Raw genomic sequence first — 20838 nt, forward strand, 5'->3', positions numbered from 1 at the left:
ATAATGCATCTTCTTTAACAAGAAGAGTTTTGACTGGGCAGAGGTGCAGGTCCTTCTACTCTCAAAGGTGTAGGTACCAGCCTTCTGCTCGATCTACTCAGGCAACTCTGGGTCCCCGTCCCCAGAAATCCCAGCCAGCTGCCCAATCAAAGCAGGACACGGGCTTTTGACTGGCTCCTGCAGAGCATAGCCACACAAAGAGTATCCATTCCTGATGACCTACCGGTCAGAAGGAGGTTCACGTTTTATCACCATAGTTGGCCTCCAAATTGCCCAACGAGCACATCTTAATCAGCTCTCAGCACAAGCAAGTACTTGTATAGGAAATCTCTGCTCTTCTGCAAGCCTGAGCAGTCAAACCTGTAGCACCAGGGGAGGAGGGGCAAGGATTCTATTCCAGGTACTTTCTTGTGATCAAGAAAACAAGGGGATTCCGGCCCATCCTAGACCTAAGTGCCCTGAGCAAATTTCTAGTGAAAGAAAAGTTCAGCATGATTTCCTTGGGCACCGTACAATTGGCTATGCTCTCTGGACTTAAAGATATCTGGACCCACATTTCGATTCTTTCCAGTCACAGGAGGTATCTCAGATTTTGAGTGGGGAAATGCCACTTCCAGTATTGCGCTCTTACATTTGGCCTAGCATCTGCCCCCAGAGTTTTCAGCAAGTGCCTGGTGGTAGTCGCAGCATATCTACACAGAGAGTGTATGTGTTTCCTTATCTGGACGATTGGCTGGTGAAGAATACATCTCAGGAGGGGGCAATCGAGTCAGTGCAATTGAGTATTCAGGTGCTTAGAGCTACTGGAGATTGTTATAAATTATTCCAAGTCCCATCTCCATCCAATACAATAATTGGAATACATAGGAGCCCTGCTAGATACAGTGCAGGCTTGGACTTTCCTTCCTTTAGCAAGAGTGGATACCTTGGTAGCGCTTTCCTTGCAGGTCCGCAGCAGGCAATGGGTTTCAGCTCTGCAAATGTTGAGGCTGATGGACCACATGGCCTCCACAATGCATGTCACTCCATTGGCATGGCTCCATTTGACCAGGGCCTAGTGGACCTTATCCTCCCAGTGGTCTTGTGCAACAGGGAACCTAACGGATGTCATTCGCGTCCTGCTGGAGTTCGCTCACGCCCTTCTCGGTTGGACGATCCAGTCCAATTTGACTCTGGGACTTCCATTCCAATTTCCACCGCATTAAAAGGTGTTGACAAAGGATGTATTCTGCCTAGGTTGGGGAGCTCCTGTGGATGGGCTTCACATTTAAGGTCAGTGGTCCACTCAGGAGGCTCATCTTCAAATCAATCTCCTCGAGCTATGGGCCATTTGGAACACTCTAAAGGCTTTCAGCGATTGACTACAAAACCACATTATCCAAATTCAGACAGACAACCAGGTTGTGATATTTTATGTCAACAAGCAGGGGGGTATAGGATCCTACCCCTTGTGTCAGGAAGCAGTAAATATGTGGCAGTGGACTCTCCTTCACGGAATGAGCCTCTGTACAATATACCTTCCCAGCAAAATCAACTGCCTGGCGGACAGATTCAGCAGGATATTGCAACTGCACGAGTGGTCTCTCAACATGGGCATAGCCAGAAAGTTCTTCCGAGAGTGGGGCACCCGCCTTAGTGGGTCTTTTTGCTAACTCGTCTCAACACCAAGGTCCTTCTGTTCTGCTCCAGGCTCAGATCACATGGCAGACTATCATCAGATGCCTTTCTCCTACATTGGTGAAGAGGACTTCTATATGCATATCCTCCTATACCTCTGATAGAGAAGACCTTGCTGAAAGTCGGGGCAAGACGAAGTCACCATGATACTGGTTGCTCCTCATTGGCCCCGACATATAAGGTTCCCTCTTCTTCTGGAGTTGTCTTCAGAAGATCCATGGAGGTTGGACTGTTTTACGACCCTCATCATGCAGAACGAGGAGCCCCTTCTGCATACCAACCTCCAATCTCTGGTCCTCAAAGCTTGGATGTTGAGCGTAGAACTCTAATCTTGCGGGCTTCTAGGAAAGACTCCCCTAAGGGGTGTTACTCTTTTAAATGTAGAATGTTTGCCATCTGCTGTGAGGGAAAGCCTTAGATCCCTTCTCTTGCCCTACACAAAAACTGCTTGAGTACCTCCTGCACCTCTCTGAGTCTGATTTGAAAACCAAATCTGTAAGGGTGCATCTTAGTATAATTAGTGCTTATCAGCATGTAGGAAGTGAGTTAATCTCTGTACAACCTTTTAGTTCACTTCAGGAGAAGTTCAGTTGTTGACAAAGCCTCCTACCAAACCTCCAGTTGTCATGGGATCTCAACATAGTCCTCAACAAGCTGATGAAAGCTCCTTTTTGAGCCTCTGGAAAGTTGTATTTCTAGTGGAGGCCACTTAAGCTCGCAGAGTCGGTGAGCTGCAAGCCCTAGTAGCTCACTCACCATATATTAAATGTCGTCACAACAGAGTAATCGCATGCACCTCAAGTTCCTTCCTAAGGTCGTGTTGGAGTTCCATCTTAACCAGTCAGTTTTTCTTTCAACATTTTTCCCCAGACCACATGCCCATCCTGGTGAAAGTGTACTTCATACTTTAGCCTGCAAGCGAGCCTTAGCCTTCTATCTGGAGCGGACTAAAGCTCATGGACAGTCCACCCAGCTTTTTGTTTCTTTTGATCCCAACAGGTTGGGGTGGCCATTGGCAAATGCACACTTTCAAATTGGATAGTAGACTGCATCTCCTTTGCTTATGTCCATTCAGGGCTGACTCTTGAGGGACATGTCACGGTGCACAATGTTAGAGCCATGACTGCGTTGGTTGCCCATCTGAAATCAGCCTCCGTAGAGGAGATTTGCAAGGCTGCAATGTGGTCTTCAGTCCACACATTAATATCCACTACTATTTGGATCAGGATACCTGACGCGACAGTCTGTTTGGACAGACAGTTCTGCAGAATTTGTTCAGTTTCTAGAATCCAACTCCACCCTCCTAGACCCTGTTTTATTCTGTTCCAGGCTGCACCTACACCTAGTATATATATAGTTTCAGGTTGATTGAGGCTTTAGGCTCCATTATCCTAGCTTTCTTGTTTTCGGTGAGCCTGGTAGCTAGGGATTCCCACATGTGGGAATAACGCGTCGTACTTTCCTCAGAGAAAGCAAATTCTGCTTATTTATTTATTTATTACATTTGTACCCCGCGCTTTCCCGCTCATCGCAGGCTCAATGCGGCTTACATAGTAACAAGAGAATACAATCTGTATTATCATAATCAACAAAGGAGGTATGTGATAGGACAAATGACAAGGGATAAAAGAGGTATGAGAGAGAGGATGGGGAGAGGTAAGGAGATGGAACAATAAAGGAGAAGTTGGGGAAGAGCATGTAGGTAAGAAGGATTGGAAGGAGATATTTCTGAGTCATTGTTGTTGATGATTAGATGAACTGGTCAATAGGGTGGGTTCCTTGTGTTTGCTTATGGTAGGGACAAATCGTTCGGGTATGCCTGTCTGAATAGATGGGTTTTCAGTAGTTTCCTAAAGGGAAGGTATTCACTAGTTGACCTTTAGCTGGTGTTATCCAAGGACAGCAGGCTGCTTATTCTCACATACCTTCCCAGCTTCCTTAGGAGTTTTTGGTTGTGCTCTTAATGCTTTTCACCAGACTGAGGGATCTGCGCTTGAGCGTCAGGTGGGAAGGCACCAGTGCATGCACGGTGGGATGCTGCTAGAACTTTCTATAGTGCTAGCGAATCAGTGTCCACACCAGGGCTCTGTTGGATGATGTCACCAACGTGAGAATAAGCGGCCTTGTGTCCTTTGAGAACTCCAGCTACAGGTAAGTTTCTTTGCTTTAATCATAGTGGGTGTATTGGAATTTGGTTCGAGACTGGTGGTTGATCACATAGATTCTAAATTCTTAAGTCCATCAAAATTAATGTCCTCTCTAGGCTCTCCCTTTCCTTCAGGCTTAAAAGCATCCTTCAGTTTAGAGAAGTGGGAATTTGTCCTGTTACTCTTGACACATCCCTGAAGTGTAGTGGAGCTCCGCCCTGTACAACAATGGGAAGTGCATGTCAGGGAGGGTGGGACATAGAAGAAAGGAGCCCCATGGAGCCTTAGCGACACTGTACTGTGAAAGTGTCGCTAAAGCTCCACGTGGCTCGTTTTTGTATTTACTTTTCCTGTCACTCCTCGCTAAGAAGAAGCCCCAGCGTGGAGAGGTTTGAACACGTTTTACCTGGAGTGAGGGGAGGAGAGAAGTGGAGTATTTATTTTTGCATTGCGAGTTTAAACTTCACTAGCCCCTTTTTTTGTGGGTGAATGTTTTTGCACAGTTCTATGAGTTATGACTTTACAATCATGATCTGCTAGGTTCAGGTTTACTACTGAATATGCGAGTGATTTATTGAAAAGACCTTAATTGCAACAGATTGATTCAACAGTTTTAGTGGATCCTTTGTGGACAGATTTTTTGAATTTTTCAGTGCCTGATTTGAGCTGAACTTCAGGACTTTGGCAGGCACAGAGCCCCTTTTCTGTGTAGCATTTCCATTATAGTTAAGCAGAAATCAGTTACATAAGTTTCTAGAGTGTTGTTATTTTTTTGAAAGTGTTAATTATTTTTTTAAACGTTGAATATTGTCACTATATAAGGAAGGTTTTTTTTTTTTTAAGCTGATGATTTTAAATAAATACTTGTGACTTAATACCCAAGGTTCTCCAAGTTTTTTTTTCTTTTTATTTGAAAATCAATAATGGAATTCTTTCCTAGTTATTTATTATTTATTTATTTGTTACATTTGTATCCCACATTTTCCCACCTATTTGTAGGCTCAATGTGGCTTACATAGTACCGGAGAGGCGTTTGCAGACTCTGGTGTAAACAAATACAAAGTGATAGTGGTTAGATAGAGTTCATGTGGTACAGCCACATTATTGAATCGTACAACGGAAGAGTTGTGTTATGTCCATTACGTACTTTAGTTTTGTTGTGTTGCAGAGATCAGGCATTTATGTTGGATCAGTAGGGTATGCCTGTTTAAAAAGGTTTGTTTTTATTTTTTTCCGGAAGTTTAGGTGGTTGTACATAGTTTTCACAGCTTTTGGTAATACGTTCCACAGTTGTGTGCTTTTGTAGGAAAAACTGGGCGCGTAAGTTGATTTGTATTTGAGTTCTTTGCAGCTTGGGTAGTGCAGATTTAGGTACGTTCGTGTTGATTTGGATGTGTTTCTGGTTGATAGGTCGATTGTCTGTCATGTATCCCGGGGCTTCACCGTAGATAATTTTGTGAACCAGAGTGCAGATTTTGAAAGCTATGTGTTATTGGATTGGGAGCCAGTGTAGTTTTCGTGGAGGTGTTTTGCGCTTTCAAATCGCGTTTTTCCAAAGATAAGCCTAGCTGCCGTGTTTTGAGCAGTTTGAAGTTTCTTTAATGTTTGTTCTTTGCATCCTGCATAAATTCCATTGCAGTAGTCTACCTGGCTTAGTACCATTGATTTGTATCAGGTTGCAAAATGTTTCTCTCGGGAAGAATTGTTTCACGCGTTTGAGTTTCCACATTGATTGTAACATTTTCTTTGTTGTGGAGGTCACTTGGCTCTCTAGTGTTAAGTTGCGGTCTATTGTAACGCCGAGGATTTTCAGGCTGTCTGAGATAGGGAAGGTGTAATCTGGGGTGTTGATAATTGTGGGGTTATCCGTTGTGTAAGGATGAGAGGATGAGACAGTGTGTTTTTTCTTTGTTGAGTTTTAGTTGAAATGCATTTGCCCAAGAGTCCATGATGTTCAGGCTGATCTTGATTTCGTTGGTGATTTCTGTCAGTTTAGATTTGTACGGAATGTATATTATGACATCGTCTGCATAGATGAAGGGGTTAAGGCCTTGGTTGGATAAGGACTTGGCTAGTGGTGTCATCATTAGGTTGAAGAGGATTGATGATAGCGGTGATCCTTGTGGTACTCCACAGTCTGCTTTCCACGGTGATGATATGTTTGAGTTTGATTTTATTTGATATGTTCTTGTGGTTAGGAAACCCTTGAGCCAGCTTAGTATGTTTCCACTGATCCCGAATTTATCTAGTAATCTTACTAATATATTATGGTTTACCATGTTGAATGCACTAGACATGTCGAATTGGAGGAGGAGAATGTTTTTGCCTATTGCTATTTTCTGCTTGAATTTGGCTAGGAGAGTGAGTAGTACTGTTTCTGTGCTGTGGAGGGGGTGAAAACCTGACTGTGATTTGTGTAATATTGAGACTTTGTTTATATAATCTGTAAGTTGTTTGGCTACCATGCTTTCCATCAGTTTGACAACGGGATGGATGCTACTGGATGGTAGTTAGTGATTTCGTTTGTTTTTGGATTATTAAGAGAAATATTGTGTTCTCCATCTTAATTGGACAGTATGTCTTACAGCTTGCCTTTATAACATTTCTTTTATTAGCTGTCTGCACTGGCAGAACTCTTTCTATATGCATCAGGTAATCTATCTTCTTGATTGAGAGACACCATTTAGAACATTTTAGTCATTGATTTTGTCTGGGTTATAATCTTAGAAATATTGAAGATACAAGCCCAGTAGCTGCTTTTGGAGAGCTGTTTAAATAGTTTATGATCAGTCACATGTCTAACTTGCATGGTACAGGCTAGTTTTGTCCACTTTTCCAAATAAATCAGTACCTTTGTCACATCTATAGCAGCCATTGTTTTCAAAAACCTTTTTTCAATGTGTGAACAATTAGGGGAGTTGTCAAATTAATTTTCAAATTCTCATTAAGGAGTTCTTTTACTAAAGTGCCCTAGCGATTAGTGCATGCTACATGCTGCATAGTTCACTGTATTTCTATAGGCTGCATGGCACTTAACATACACTAATTTGTTAGCATGTACTAAGGGGGTCTTTTACTAAAGGTTAGCTTGCGTTATCTGCAGCAGGACCCATAGGAATAAAATGGGCCATGTTGCAGATAACTCAAACTCATTTTTAGTAAAAGACCTCTTAAATCAGTTAGCACGCCTTAGTAAAAGGATTCCTACATAGACTGTGGTGGTCTTTTTGAGCATTGGCATATCTGGTGTTTGTTTTTAATGGTTACAGTGCGGAGAGAAATTGATACCCTTAATGAGCGCTTGGCAGCAGAAGGGCAGACAATTGAAGGAGCAGAACTAAGCAAGGGTCAGCTGAAAACAAAAGGTAAGATAAACGGTTGAAAGAAAAGCACCAAATATTTTATTTTTCAGCAGTATTACTTTAGAGGATCAACTTTCATTAAATATCAGGAATTATAAATGCATCCTTCTTAATGGATTAAGGATCCGATATGTAGACTGATGTAAACTATAGTTAATAATAGAATAATCTTTATCTTTTTATCTTTGTTTTGATTCTTATGTGCCTCAACAGCCAGCCACAGTACCAGTCAGCTTTCTCAGAAGTTGAAAACAACTTACAAAGCTTCTACTAGCAAGGTATGAATTCCCTGTTTCTCTGGTTAGAAGTTTTGCTTGCTTGGTGGTTTCTGACAATGCTGCATTGAACCCTACATGAAAGGCTCTCGCTATGGAGTGTCTGTAAAGACATTTCTTGAAAGTTTCAATATTGAACATTTTTTTTTCAAACAAGCAGTAGCATATAAAGCTTGTGCAAATTTCATTCTGTTGTGTATATAGCAGGTAAAGCAAATATTCTTAGTGCAGATCAACCTTATCACTTGGGACATGTCTTGCCACCTTGCTTTAAAATATACATTTATGTACAGGATGTGTTAACTTGCCTTACTCTGTAGGTATGTTTTGCTAATTGATTATAAATTATGCATTTAACACAAAACTGACACAACTTGTGTTAGTATTAGAGAATGAATGGGGGATGGGAACAAACTTTGTCCCTGTGACATTCCCTACTTTGAAGGCTGTTAATGAATTGGACAGTTATTTATGTTCGAGTGATGCAGAAGACGGTGTTTTCATTTTTCGGAAAAACAAGCAAAAATGGTGGCCAGAACTATCAAAATTTGCACGGGGTATCCTGTGCATTCCTGCTACCAGCACATCTTCCGAGAAGACATTTTCTGTTGTGGAAGACAGGAGAACTTGACTGACTCCTGAGATTATTGATGCCTTATTATTCATCCAGAGATTACAAAATCATAACAGTACTTCATAGGGCATGTATCTCCCCCACTAGGCTTACAGAACGAGTTGTATTTTGTACCCATGGACAATATAACAGGGTGGATTAGGGTTCCTTGGGATAGTAGAAGTCAGCTATCGTTGGGGTTGGAAGGATAGAGGGTGGTGGTTGGTGGTGGATTGGTTATAGTTGCTTGTTATTCGTTTCTATTTGTGATTTATAAACAACAGTTGCACAGAATATTGTTCCTTTTTATACTTCAATAAAAAGATTAAAATATAAAATCATAAGTGTTAGATGCTTCTGCAGATGAGGACAGAGCTGATGGGGTGGGGATGGAGACTGGGCCCATGGCAATGGGATGGGGACAAACTTTGTCCCCGTCATTCTCTAGTTAGTATATTGCTGTAGATGGGTGAATGTTACTTGCATTAACATTTTAGCCAGCCATGCACATGTGTTTTTGTTGCCCTCATATTATTTGGATGTCTCATTATAAACCAGAACTGGATACAAATGCAATAAATAATAATAATAATAAATAATTCATGGCCTGTCACCACCGCTTTCTGTTTTTATTCTCTTTTGCATCCCACTCTGCCCTCTTCCAGTTTCTCCCCAGCCGTCCTAACCTTCTCCTCTCCTCTCTGCCAACCAGCCACTCCTTCCTCTCCAACCTGTCAGTCAGTCTTTTGCCAGCCAATAGACTTGAGGTATCTTTTCCTTCCATTGCTGTTGTCAAAGAAACAACTCTTCTATACCTATACATGCAATTCTTACTAGGTTTAAACTGTGCAGGAACTAAGGTGCAGTTTTGTGACGTAATCTTGACACGAAAGTTTATGGTAAGACTGGCCTCTTTAACAAAACTTGTCACAAAACAAATTTCTTGTGTTGAACAGTGCAAAAAACACTGACATTTTTGGATAAAGCAATGTTGTTGCTGTGTTAGTCCACTTTAAAGATAATAAATAGAAATAAAACAAAAGAAAGGAAAATAAGATGATAACTTTTTCAGTTGGACTGACTTGATGTATTTTTTGACAAGCTTTTGAAGGACCTGAGGAAGAGGGCTCTGTCTTCAAAAGCTTGTCAAAAAACAAATTAGTTCAATAACAAAGGAGTCACCGTATTTTCCTTCCTTTTGTTTTATTTCTTTTTGTTACTGACATTTTTGGTGGTTTTGCACATCATCTTGCATTTTTTCATTGTTTAAATGCAACAAACCCCTTTTACAAACTTAGGGCTCTGTTTACTAAGGTATGCTGGCATTTTTAGTATTTGCACAAAATTAGCGCGTGCTAACGTAGTAGGCGCCCATAAGAATATTGTGGGCGCCTACAGAGTTAGCGTGCGCTAAAAGCACTAATGCGCCTCTAGTGTGGCTTAGTAAATGGGGCCCTTACTCTGCACTTTGATACAGGAAGCCCTAAAGGGTAAGTGATTATAATTACAATCAGTTGCTGAAATGTTCTATTGCTGAAGCCTATTGTTTGATACCTTAATATAATATTTGTTTCCAATTTATAAGTTACCTCAATCAAAAAATGCTTCAGATAATGTACAGTACAAGGCACATATATACATGTGAAGTAGAGAGTTGCACCAGGACATAAATTTGACCTATCCCTGCAAGAATTTAATGGTACCTAAAAAAAATAAATTCCAGTCAGCTCTCTATCTCTCTCTGGATTCGAGCCGTAGCACTGCAGGCAAGGAAGGGATGGAAGTTGGAACACTCTGGTGCACACATGTAAGACTCATTTCTGATTCGCTGGTACTGTGTCCTGAGAGGTCACCACATGCATGCACCAGTAGGTCAGGTGACCTCATGCTTGTGCCTGTGTCGGAACTGAGGTCTGCAAATCATCCCGGAAGCAGAGTGGGTTAATGGAAGATTTTCCGCATCTGTACTGTTAAAGCGAGGAAGAGGAGGCAGCACTCAAAGGTCTTGATATTGGTAGGTGAGAGGCTGGTGCAAGTACAGCTTACACTTCCATGGGAACCCCACAGGAACTGCTTCTGTCCCTGCGGGAACCCTCCAGCCCTGATGGGGATTCCTACAGACCCTGTTCTCGTGCAGGTCTCTTAACATGAAGTCAGTTTGTGGGACTTCTTTGATAATGTTATAATTAATATTTTAATACTAGATCTGTACCAGATCTTTGTTTTGGGAAAGGAACAGCATTACTTCTGTTTGATCTATAATTTGGGCTTTATTTAAGTGGGACCACTGTATAGTTTTGATGTGAAGAAGAATTGTTCTTTTTCTTGAAGTGTGAGATTTGTGTGCAGCTGTTGGTGTTGTCATCAAAAGGTGTTAAATTTCTTTCTTTCACTTGCAGTGTAGCACTCAAATTATTTCCTAGGCAAAACATAGGTACATAAGTATTGCCATACTGGGAAACACCAAAGGTCCATCGAGCCCAGCATCCTGTTTCCAACAGTGGCCAATCCAGGTCACAAATACCCGGCAAGATCCCCAAAATGTACAAAACATTTTATACTGCTTATCCCAGAAATAGTGGATTTTCCCCAAGTCCATTTAATAACGGTCTATGGACTTTTACTTTAGGAAGCCGTCCAAACCTTTTTTAAACTCCGCTAAGCTAACTGCCTTTACCACATTCTCTGGCAACGAATTCCAGAGTTTAATTACACGTTGAGTGAAGAAAACATTTTCTCCGATTCATTTTAAATTTACTACATTGTAGCTTCATCGCATGCCCCCTAGTCCTAGTATTTTTGGAAAGCGTAAACAGACGCTTCACATCTACCCGTTCAACTCCACTCATTATATTACAGACCTCTATCATATCTCCCCTCAGCCGCCTTTTCTCCAAGCTGAAAAGCAGGTGGACTTTGCAGCTGTAGTGTTGCAAACTGGGAATTCTCCAAGGACATGTGTGGGTTGATGTCTGCGTCTGCCCAGGAATCGGCATTTTGCAAGCAAAATATAAAAAAAAGTTTTGCCAGAGTCTTCTGGCGCGCATGTGTGGTCCGATTTCCTGCCTGTCGCGCGAACGCGTCCCTCAGTTTTTTTTCTCTGCGCTGAGGTGTGGTAGAGTTTTTTTTTTTTTCCTGCACTCTCCTCGGGCCCGGGAAAGAGTCTTCGTTCGTTTTGTGGCTTTTTGCCTTCTTTTCTTTTTTCACATTTCTACAGTTAAAAAAAAAAAAAAAAAAACTCTTCCCGTAGTTTATTTTTGCCCCTTTTAAAGTTTCCTTTGTTTTCGACACGGCCGGCTTAGGCTGCGCGGTCGGGTTGTTCCCTTCTTTTTGTGCCCTTTTTTCTTCTAACAGGCACAATCGCGTCTTGATTTCGCCGAAGACGTTTTTCCTTCCATGTCATCGAAGACACCCAGCGGCTTCAAACGTTGTACTCGGTGCAACTGGACCATCTCAGGTACCGATATCCATGCCTGGTGTATCCAGTGCCTTGGGCCCGACCATAGCCCAGCCGCTTGTAGTCTGTGTCTTCGTATGAAGAAACGGACCCAAGCATCTCGAAAAGCCCGAGAAAAGCTTTTTGGGGCTTGGTCTGGTCCTTCATCGACTTCGAGGGAAGCATCGACGTCGGGGACAGAGGTAATGGCTGCTGAAAGACCTATTCGCTCTGGGAGCAGTGAGGCATCGGGTGGGTCTCCACCTGCCTCGAGGCCTCCTGTTATGCAGGCCCCCTGGGACCGACCGTCGGACCCGGTCCCCGAGGAGGCGTGAGGATTCCACGTCCTCCTCATCGGTACCCAGAAGTCTTGATGATGGGCATCGAGCGAAGGCGAAGAAGCACCGTCATTATTCTCCTTCGACACACGGTGCCAGGAGCTCCAGGGCATCGAGGGAATCGGCACCCAAGAAACCTTGGCGCCAAGAGGATCGCGCACCCTCTATTCAGGAGGTGCCGATGCGTCTGTCTTCTGGCAGCCCAGTACCTGCTCCCGAGCCTCGACAGATTCTGCCACCGGCTCATTTACCGACCCCGCAGCCTTGTCCGACAGTGGCTCTCGACGAGCGCATCAGGGCCCTGCTTCCAGAGCTTCTGGAAGGATTGCTGCGCCAGTCTGCTTCGGTGTCGGGGGTGCTTGCACCTTCTGTACCATCTGCTGCAGCGGCATCTGGCCCTTCGCCTGTGGTGAGATCCCTGACCTCGGTGCCGCCTGTGGCATCGGTGTTGGCTGCCACCCAGGTCGACTCCCCTTCGACGTCGGTGGAGGAAGCTTCACCGGAGTCCAGGCGGGCGTCAAATTCTCGGCACTGCTATCGAGGATGTTGTTCCTCAGCGTAGAGGCAGACTCAGTTTCGGACTGCTCTGAGGGATGTCTTGTCCAATACTGAAGATGAGCATTCGTGGGAGGAAGAGGAGGATCCCAGGTACTTTTCTTCTGACAAGTCCTATGGAATTCCCTCTGAACCTTCCCCTCCACTAGAAAGGAGACCAGTAACTCCACTTTGCTTTCTTGAGAAGTTTTTTAAACGTACACTAGATCGGTTTCATTTCTGCTATGGAACATGTGAGATTCTTCTCTGATATACAGAATAAAAATGTTGAGTTTGTACTAGAATATATGAATGCTATTTCATTGAGAATACTGATTTATGTAGTTTTCCACTTTTAATATAAATTTGTCATTATTTTAGGAGCATCTCCACATATGAATAAAAGCTTTATATGTACAGATCAGCTACATGTGCAAATAGAGATTCTAGAAAGCCATTATTTACATGTAGAGATCCAAACCATGCACAGATTTTAAGGGGATATGGTATGGGTGTGGTAGAGTGTGTTTCAGGAAGCCTGAACATCTACATCTTTATTCCCCGTCTTACAAGGGGAATACATGTGGAGATCAAAAATTACCAGGTTGGCCTTTAAACCTGCCCCAAGGCATATGTAAGTGCCAACTCAAAGAAGCAAGGGCACAGGCTGAGGGAATTCTTCCCCCCCTACCCTCCCCAACCCTCTTAGACATGATTCAGTCCCCTGCATTCCTCTGACTTTGGTATGAATCCATGCACCCCCCCCCCCCCTACAAATGCAGAAACCACCTGACAGGTACTCCCATCCCTGAGCCTCCATGGGTCTTACTGGGAATCTCCCTAGTGTCTGTTGGAGATACAGGAGCAATTTTTAGTTGCCCCTGTCCTGTCTGGTGCTGGGTTCAAAATGACACCTGTTGATTCCTAGTGATAGTCTCTTGGTACAGTACTACTACTAGGTGTCGACTGGAACTATTTTGAACCTGGTGCTGCTGTGTGATGGGGTATTTCTTCTTCCCCCCCACTAGATACCAGAGAGACCTCTAGTAGGACCTAGAAGTGGAGTGCACAGTAAAACAGGAAGACACCTCTATGTAGCAGTGGCGATTTTGGTGCCAAGGCGTTTTTTAGTGTTCATTTCAGACATGTGTAATTACAACTTACAGATTTGGTTCAAATATCTGGCACCATTGATGTGCAATTCATTCAGCAGCAGATATTGTAATTTTGACCCCTGAGGTAGGTGCAAACACAGCTCCTTGTTGGGTCTCTGATGCAATAAAAGAATTTGTGATAGACATTCCGTGTGTTAAAGCTTGTGTCACTCTCTCTAGGACCTAGAGATGGGTCAGAGTGGAGATTGGGGTAATTATATTTTTGTATGAGTGGATACAGGGGGTTCGGGGGTGATGCATATGTCTGCAGGATATAAGGATGGGGTAGCATTGATGTGCTATGGAGCAGCAATTTTAAAAGGCTGTATGCGTGGAGATTTTGTATGAGTAAAATGCTGTTTTTCTCCATGGACAGCTATTTTAAAATTGCTTCTCCCACTGGATAGGCTGGCAGATATACATGCACTTCAGCACATCATTAATGGTATTTTACTGAAAGGCTCTGTGTTTGACAGAGCCTTATGAAAATACCAGGGGAATTGTGGGCATCCCGACTTGGATGTCTGGATTCCCATCTCAACATCCTATGGGCTTTTATATTCTTTATCCAGATTTTATACTCTATCAAGGTTTTAGACTTGCTTTTTGATGGACAGGAGAGTAAATCCTAAATATACTTGAAACTTGAATTTGGAACTTTTACTGAAGGCTATAAATGCAGTTCTACAAGGTGTGCCTATATTTAGGTACCGTTTACCCGCTTCAGTTTATAGAATAGGAAAACGTATGTACATAAATAATGTCACTAGCGTTTGCATGTGTAAGTTCTAGGTGCTATTCTATTGAATATGTGCCAAAATCAGTTAGTGTGTAAGTGTAAGGGACGTATCTGTGGGTGGAATATGGGCAGGTCATGGACGTGTCTTCAAGATACACATATAATGTATAGAATACTATAACTTATGTGCATTTCAGGGCACATTTACACTAGTATTCTATAGCAGAATTTTGGTGTCAAGATGCTGTTCTAGAATTGGCACCATGTGCTGAGTGCATGTCATTGGGATGCCTAAATCTTGGCACCAATTTATAGAATTGACGTCATATTTTCAGCTTTATATAATAGTGCTGTGTACTCTGGAGGAAAGTTGTGACTGTCACGGAGTTATGTAGTATGGTGGAATATACAGGTTTGAATTCCTGCATGCTTTGTATTTTTATTCCACTGTGTTTTTGACCATCATTTAATGGGTTGGGGAGAAAAAGAAAGGTGCATTTTTAGGGCACACCTAATTTATTGTCTGCAGATTGTTTGGGGAAAAACCGTTTTATCTTTTGTTGTTTTAGATTGTATCCAGTTTCAAAACCACAACCTCCAGGGCAATCTGTCAGTTAGTGAAGGAGTATGTTGGCCACAGGGATGGGATTTGGGATGTCAGTGTCACACGAACGCAGCCGGTGGTGTTGGGGACTGCATCTGCTGGTAATTTATTTCTTTATTTTCCTAAATTATCTGTAACAGTTGATGTGGTGTGAAAATATATCGTTTTTACTTATTTTGCACAAACTCTGATTACACTTCAGACAAATCATTTTGTTGAAACAAAATTGTATGTGTGGTGCACATACACGTGTAGTGTTGTCTAGGCATTGTGTGAACTTGAATGTATGTATGTGTGTCTGTTTTAAAGATTGTAAAGTATTTAATTGTAAACCGTAAAAGCTCTTACTCTATTGATAAGCAGGATGGTCAGTCACATGAGTGAGGTGTCATCATTTGATGGTGCCAATGTGAAAGAAAGCTCTCTTAGTCCAGAAAATTCTAGAAATCACTTCTGAAAATATGTGTGGACAATTCTCATAAAAGTTCCATTAATCTGGTTTTTTTAATGTCTGCTTGTGTGATAAAATACATGAAATTCATTCTGTTTTATTTATAAAATCTCTGGATGGGTGAGGAGCCTGTGGCTCTGGATTGATGTTAAACTGTTTATTCAATAAATTTTACAAATTAAAAAAAAAAATCTCTGGATGGGTCCCTGGCTGATGCAGCATATAACACATTAAAAATATCCTTCCAAAGGTGTAGCCACTTCGGGTCCCTTCTGGACGCACATCAAATTTATACACTTTAGGAATACTCTGCAAGATTTTCTCCTACTTTGGCAGTCTTCTGTCGATATACCATTAACTCCTGGAGGCTGACTTGCCTGCTTATGGTTTCCCACCCAAGGGAAACGCGTAGCTCTGGCAGCCACTCTTCTCTGACACTCCCCTCGGATACTGTTGCCACTCCCTTATAGACCTTCACTCAGGGCCTCCTTGATCTGTTGTACCTTGGGGCATTTAACTACCTAAGTCCCGCCCCTCTGACTCAGCAGGTGTTACTCCACCTATCCTCAGGTGGCTCAGTCTGTGAGGGTGTGATTCTGTGGAAACCTGGCCACATACCACTCACTCCCTCATGTTCTGGTTCAACTGAGACTTGGTAAGGATGGTGGACCAGATGGTGTCAACAGTTCACAACACTCCCTTGGCATGGCTCCCTGCTTTAATGAAGAATACCTTAAATTTTGTATAAAATGGAATAACATTTTTGTAGCATACTTTTCTTATCTGTATCACAGCAACATTAAGAATACATTTTTCAAAAGGATTTCAGTGGGTAAACAATTGTGTTCCTGCGGAGAAGACCCTCCCTTAAATAATTAATGCTATGAACTCTACATGGGCACTGGAAAAACAAGCACATAAGTTTCATTTTGAAATCCACTGAACCTTTTTGTTTCACATCTGTAACTCATATTGTTTATACATAAAAATTATGTGGGTTAAAAACACCCTGTCATACCAGTTACTACTGATTTTCAAATGCAAGCTGTTTGTAGCCGCTGAAAATTGATGTGGTATTTAGTGTTGGTGTGCTTTATCACTGAGCAGAACTCTCTCGTTTAATGGCAAAATATAGTAATATCAACAATAGACTATAGATTCTGTAGAGTGCATCTATTTTAAAGGGGATTAAGGGAAAAGCCTCTGATTTTATTCCCAACCTCCAACCCAAGTAGTCATTTAGTAATAACAAGGGTTGAGAAAACTTCTGCTGGGAATTATATCATCATAGGTAAAAACCCTTAAGTTCCAAAATGAAAAGATGCTAAAAGCTCAACAGAATCAGCTTGGGATCAGTACAGCATGTGAAAGTTAAAAGAGTAACTTAGCTTTCAAGTGCAGGTGCAAAGCAACAAGTGGGTCATCGGTCAAACACACTGACTTGTTATTACTAAATGACTACTTGGGTTGGAGGTTGGGAATAAATTCAGAGGCTTTTCCCTTAATCCGCTTTAAAATAGGTGCACTCTACAGAATCTATAGTCTATTGTTAAAATTACTATATTTTGCCATTACATGAGAGAGTTTTGTTCTGTTGTATACTTATATATAATACCCTCTCTTCCTCGAGTTGTGATATATAGCTGGTGTGGCTGATCCATGTTGAATAGTAAACATTGTAATTGTGCTTTATTTATGAATTTTTCCAGATCATATTACTAAGAGGTCTATGAAGGGAATTTACAAGTTCTTTACATCCATTAAGTACTCTCTGTAGTGGGGTGCATAGATTTTGATCGTTCTTTAATAATTGAAGATACTCCGCTTTCCGTTTTTTTGTTCACAGAATCTTTTTCTCCCCGAGTTTGGGAGTTTTTTTGTTGTCTGTGAGTTTTTTCGGAAGGCAGGAGGAGCCCATGATGTTGGCCAATTCAGTGGAGTCCTAATGATAGGTTCCCTGGGCTGTTGAGGCTATTTTATTTACATACATTTTCTATTATAGATCAGGGGCTTGCGCTCACCTACAGATTGTATAAAAGGAGTGATTTTTAGTGTTTTTGAGATTTATCACTACATGTGCCAGCAATACAGTCTGAGAATGTACTACTAATAATTTCTGTAGCACTATTAGACGTATGCAGTGCTGTACACATTATGTTCAGGTACATTCTCTGTCCCTAGAGGGCTCACAATCTAAGTTTTGGTACCTGGGGGCAATGAAGGGTTAAGTGACTTGCCCAAAATCACAAGGAACTGCAGTGGGAATTGAACCCAGTTCCCCAGGATCAAAGTCCACTGCACTAACCACTAGGCTACTCCTCCACTCCAATGTAGAGGAGATAATGTTGATTTGGAAGCATTTGATTAATAGGAAAATGGAAACAATTGTATGCTTAAGTTTTGAAATGGTACTACTTCACTTCCTGCGGTATCAAAACAAACGTTTTGATAACATTCATACAGGCTTGCTTAAGTTAACCAGCCTGCTGTAGACAATGTACTTGCTCAGTGACTGTTTGCATGTGCAGCAGAGAGTCCTACAGTCAACTAAGCATACATAAGAGATCATTTCTAAACATTGTTGGGGATGTAATCTGGTTATTAAAACTGCATCAATAGCATCTTGCATCACTTTTTACCCCAGTTCTTCTATTGAGAAAAGCTCTTCAGCAGACTTCACTTTATCTGTCATTGTAAATTTCTAACCAAAGTCTGCTAGCAGCTCAGGGTGCTTCACAAAAGTCTTCCAGGCTGTTACTTTTGTGTGGTTTGCACCAAAGAGTGTTGCAATTACATGAAATGCCAGTACAGTGTCAATAATTTTACTGTCAAGCTTGTTGAAGATGGCATGAATCAGTGTGTCTGTTTTCATCCAGACCCTTTTTTTTTTTTACTCTGTAAGCATGAGGGTGTTTGCTGTAAGCAGTATCAGACATCTGTATGTTTTAAAGCAGTGTATGCTTTTGCTGTAGTTTGCATGTATTACAAAGCATGTAGTTGGTGCTTCCTTTGATTCTTGAAGACAGCTGATGTTAATAGAATGCCATGAATACTGTGTCTCTGCATCACAGAGCAATTCTTCACACACAGAAGCTTCCCAAGGCAGATTACAACAACAGTTAAAATGAGCCCATCAGAATGGAAAAAGGGGAGAGGAGGGGGGGTTGTTTTGAGGGGAGTGGGTATATATAAGTAATTTAAATGTTACAAGAAACATTATCGATAATATATGAAGGTTTCATTAGGGGACTTTGTGTATAACAACAACAACAACCATTTCTAAAGCGCTACTAGGGTTACGCAGCGCTGTACAATTCAAACATAGAAGGACAGTCCCTGCTCAAAGAGCTTACAATCTAAAAGACAAGAGAACAATCTAAAGACAAGTGAACAATAACAGATGCTTAACGGAGAGGAATCTGTATTATTTATGCTTGCAAAGATTTGAGTTGTAATATGTGGATTCCTTCAATAAAGATTCTTGTTAAAAAAAAAAAAAAAGAGCCGATCAGTAAACAGGCCATGTATAGAACAGCATAGAAAAATGAACACAAAATGCAGCCTTTATTAGTGCTGTTTCTCCGAGGACAAGCAGGCTGCTTGTTCTCACTGATGGGTGACGTCCACGGCAGCCCCTCCAATCGGAAACTTCTCTAGCAAAGTCCTTTGCTAGTCCTCGCGCGCCCGCGCGCACCGCGCATGCGCGGCCGTCTTCCCGCCCGAAACCGGCTCGAGCCGGCCAGTCTTCTTTTGTCCGCACTCGGTACGGTCGTGTTTCGCCGTGTCGAGCCCCGGAAAGTCGACCTCGCGCGTCCAAATTTATTTTTGACGTGTTTTTTCTTCGGAAAAGTCTTAAAAGTGTCGGGAAGTGCTCCGGAACCCCCCCCCCCCGGGTTTCGTGTCAACCCCTTCCCGTACTTCCAGCTTTTTGCCCCGATAAGTTTTCTTTCGTCGTCGGGGTAGGCCTCTTTTCGGCCTCGGTCGAGATTTTCTCCCTTAAAAATTTTTGGTGCTCTTTTTCCGTCATTTCGGATTTTGACTTCGCCGGCGTGATTTTTCCGCCCATGACATCGAAGCCTTCCAGCGGCTTCAAGAAGTGCACCCAGTGCGCCCGGATAATCTCGCTCACTGATCGACACTCGTCGTGTCTTCAGTGTCTGGGGGCCGAGCACCGCCCTCAGAACTGTAGTCTGTGTTCCCTGCTTCAAAGGCGGACTCAGGTAGCGAGATTAGCCCAGTGGAACGTGTTGTTCTCGGGCTCTTCGTCGGCATCGGCACCGGGATCTTCGAGTGCATCGACGTCGTCAGCGTCCAGACCATCTTCCTCGGCCGCCACTGCATCGAGTGCATCGAGGCATTGGGCCTCTGCATCGGCGCCAAGGTATCAGGCGACTGCATCGACGTCGGTGGTACCGGGACCTCGTCTGCTGATGTCGTCGGACGGTGGTGCATCGTCAGGAGTGCAGGTGAGGGCTGTCCATTCCCCTGCTGGTGGCGGTGAGCCTTCGGGTGGGTCTCCTCCTACCCTGAGGGCTCCTGCGGTACAGCCCCCCCCGAGACCGACCTCCTTCGGCCTCGGCCCCGAGGAAGCGACGGCTGGATTCTACGTCCTCCTCGTCGGTGCCGGGGAGCTCCGGTGACATGCTTCGGAAGAAGTCGAAGAAGCATCGACACCGGTCACCTCCCCGTGTCGGCACCGAGAGCTCTGGGTCGCCGAGGGAGTCGGCAACCAGCAAGCATCGGCACCGAGAGGACCGCTCACCCTCTGTTCAGGAGGTGTCGATGCGCTCCACTCTGGACAGCCTGGAACAGCCTCCTCGCCCGGAACAGGTTCTGACGTCGACGCCTGCATCGACCTCTTTGCCTTTCTCTGCAGCCGCTCTGAACGAGAGCCTCTGGGCCGTTCTCCCAGAGATTCTGGGAGAGCTGTTGCGCCCTACCCCTCCGGTACCGGCGGTGCTTGCGCCTCCGGTACCGTCGAGCGTGGCGCCGACTGGCCCATCGCCCGGGGTGAGGTCCCCGACGTCGGTACCGCGTGCGGTGCCGACTGCGGCCACCTCCCAGGAAGGCTCCCCGACTACGTCGGCGGAGGGAGCTTCGCCGATGCGGGCGAGGGAGTCTACCTCTCGACGCCCCCATCGTGGACATGGCTCCACCGAGTCGAGCCGGGCGAGGTTGCAGACACAGGTTCGTGAACTTGTGTCTGACACCGAGGGTGAGGCCTCGTGGGAGGAAGAGGAAGACCCCAGATATTTCTCTGACGAGGAGTCTGAGGGTCTTCCTTCTGATCCCACTCCCTCTCCTGAAAGACAGCTTTCTCCTCCTGAGAGTCTGTCTTTTGCTTCCTTTGTCCGGGAGATGTCTACGGCCATCCCCTTCCCGGTGGTTGTGGAGGACGAGCCCAGGGCTGAAATGTTTGAGCTCCTGGACTATCCTTCTCCACCTAAGGAAGCGTCCACTGTTCCCTTGCACCATGTCCTAAAAAAGACATTGCTTGCGAACTGGACC

The 20838-nt window shown here is 43.6% G+C and overlaps 1 protein-coding gene across 1 annotated transcript in view; it reads left to right on the forward strand.

Annotated features, from left to right (window-relative positions):
• WDR37 (WD repeat domain 37) overlaps positions 1-20838 on the forward strand; it is a 249220-nt gene that overhangs the window by 47215 nt on the left and 181167 nt on the right. The window contains 3 exon segments of the mRNA XM_030198868.1: positions 7094-7189; positions 7400-7464; positions 14845-14980. Of these exon segments, the coding sequence (XP_030054728.1) occupies positions 7094-7189; positions 7400-7464; positions 14845-14980 (297 nt within the window).

Source organism: Microcaecilia unicolor, chromosome 1 (assembly GCF_901765095.1).
Source record: "Microcaecilia unicolor chromosome 1, aMicUni1.1, whole genome shotgun sequence".
NCBI lineage: Eukaryota > Metazoa > Chordata > Amphibia > Gymnophiona > Siphonopidae > Microcaecilia > Microcaecilia unicolor.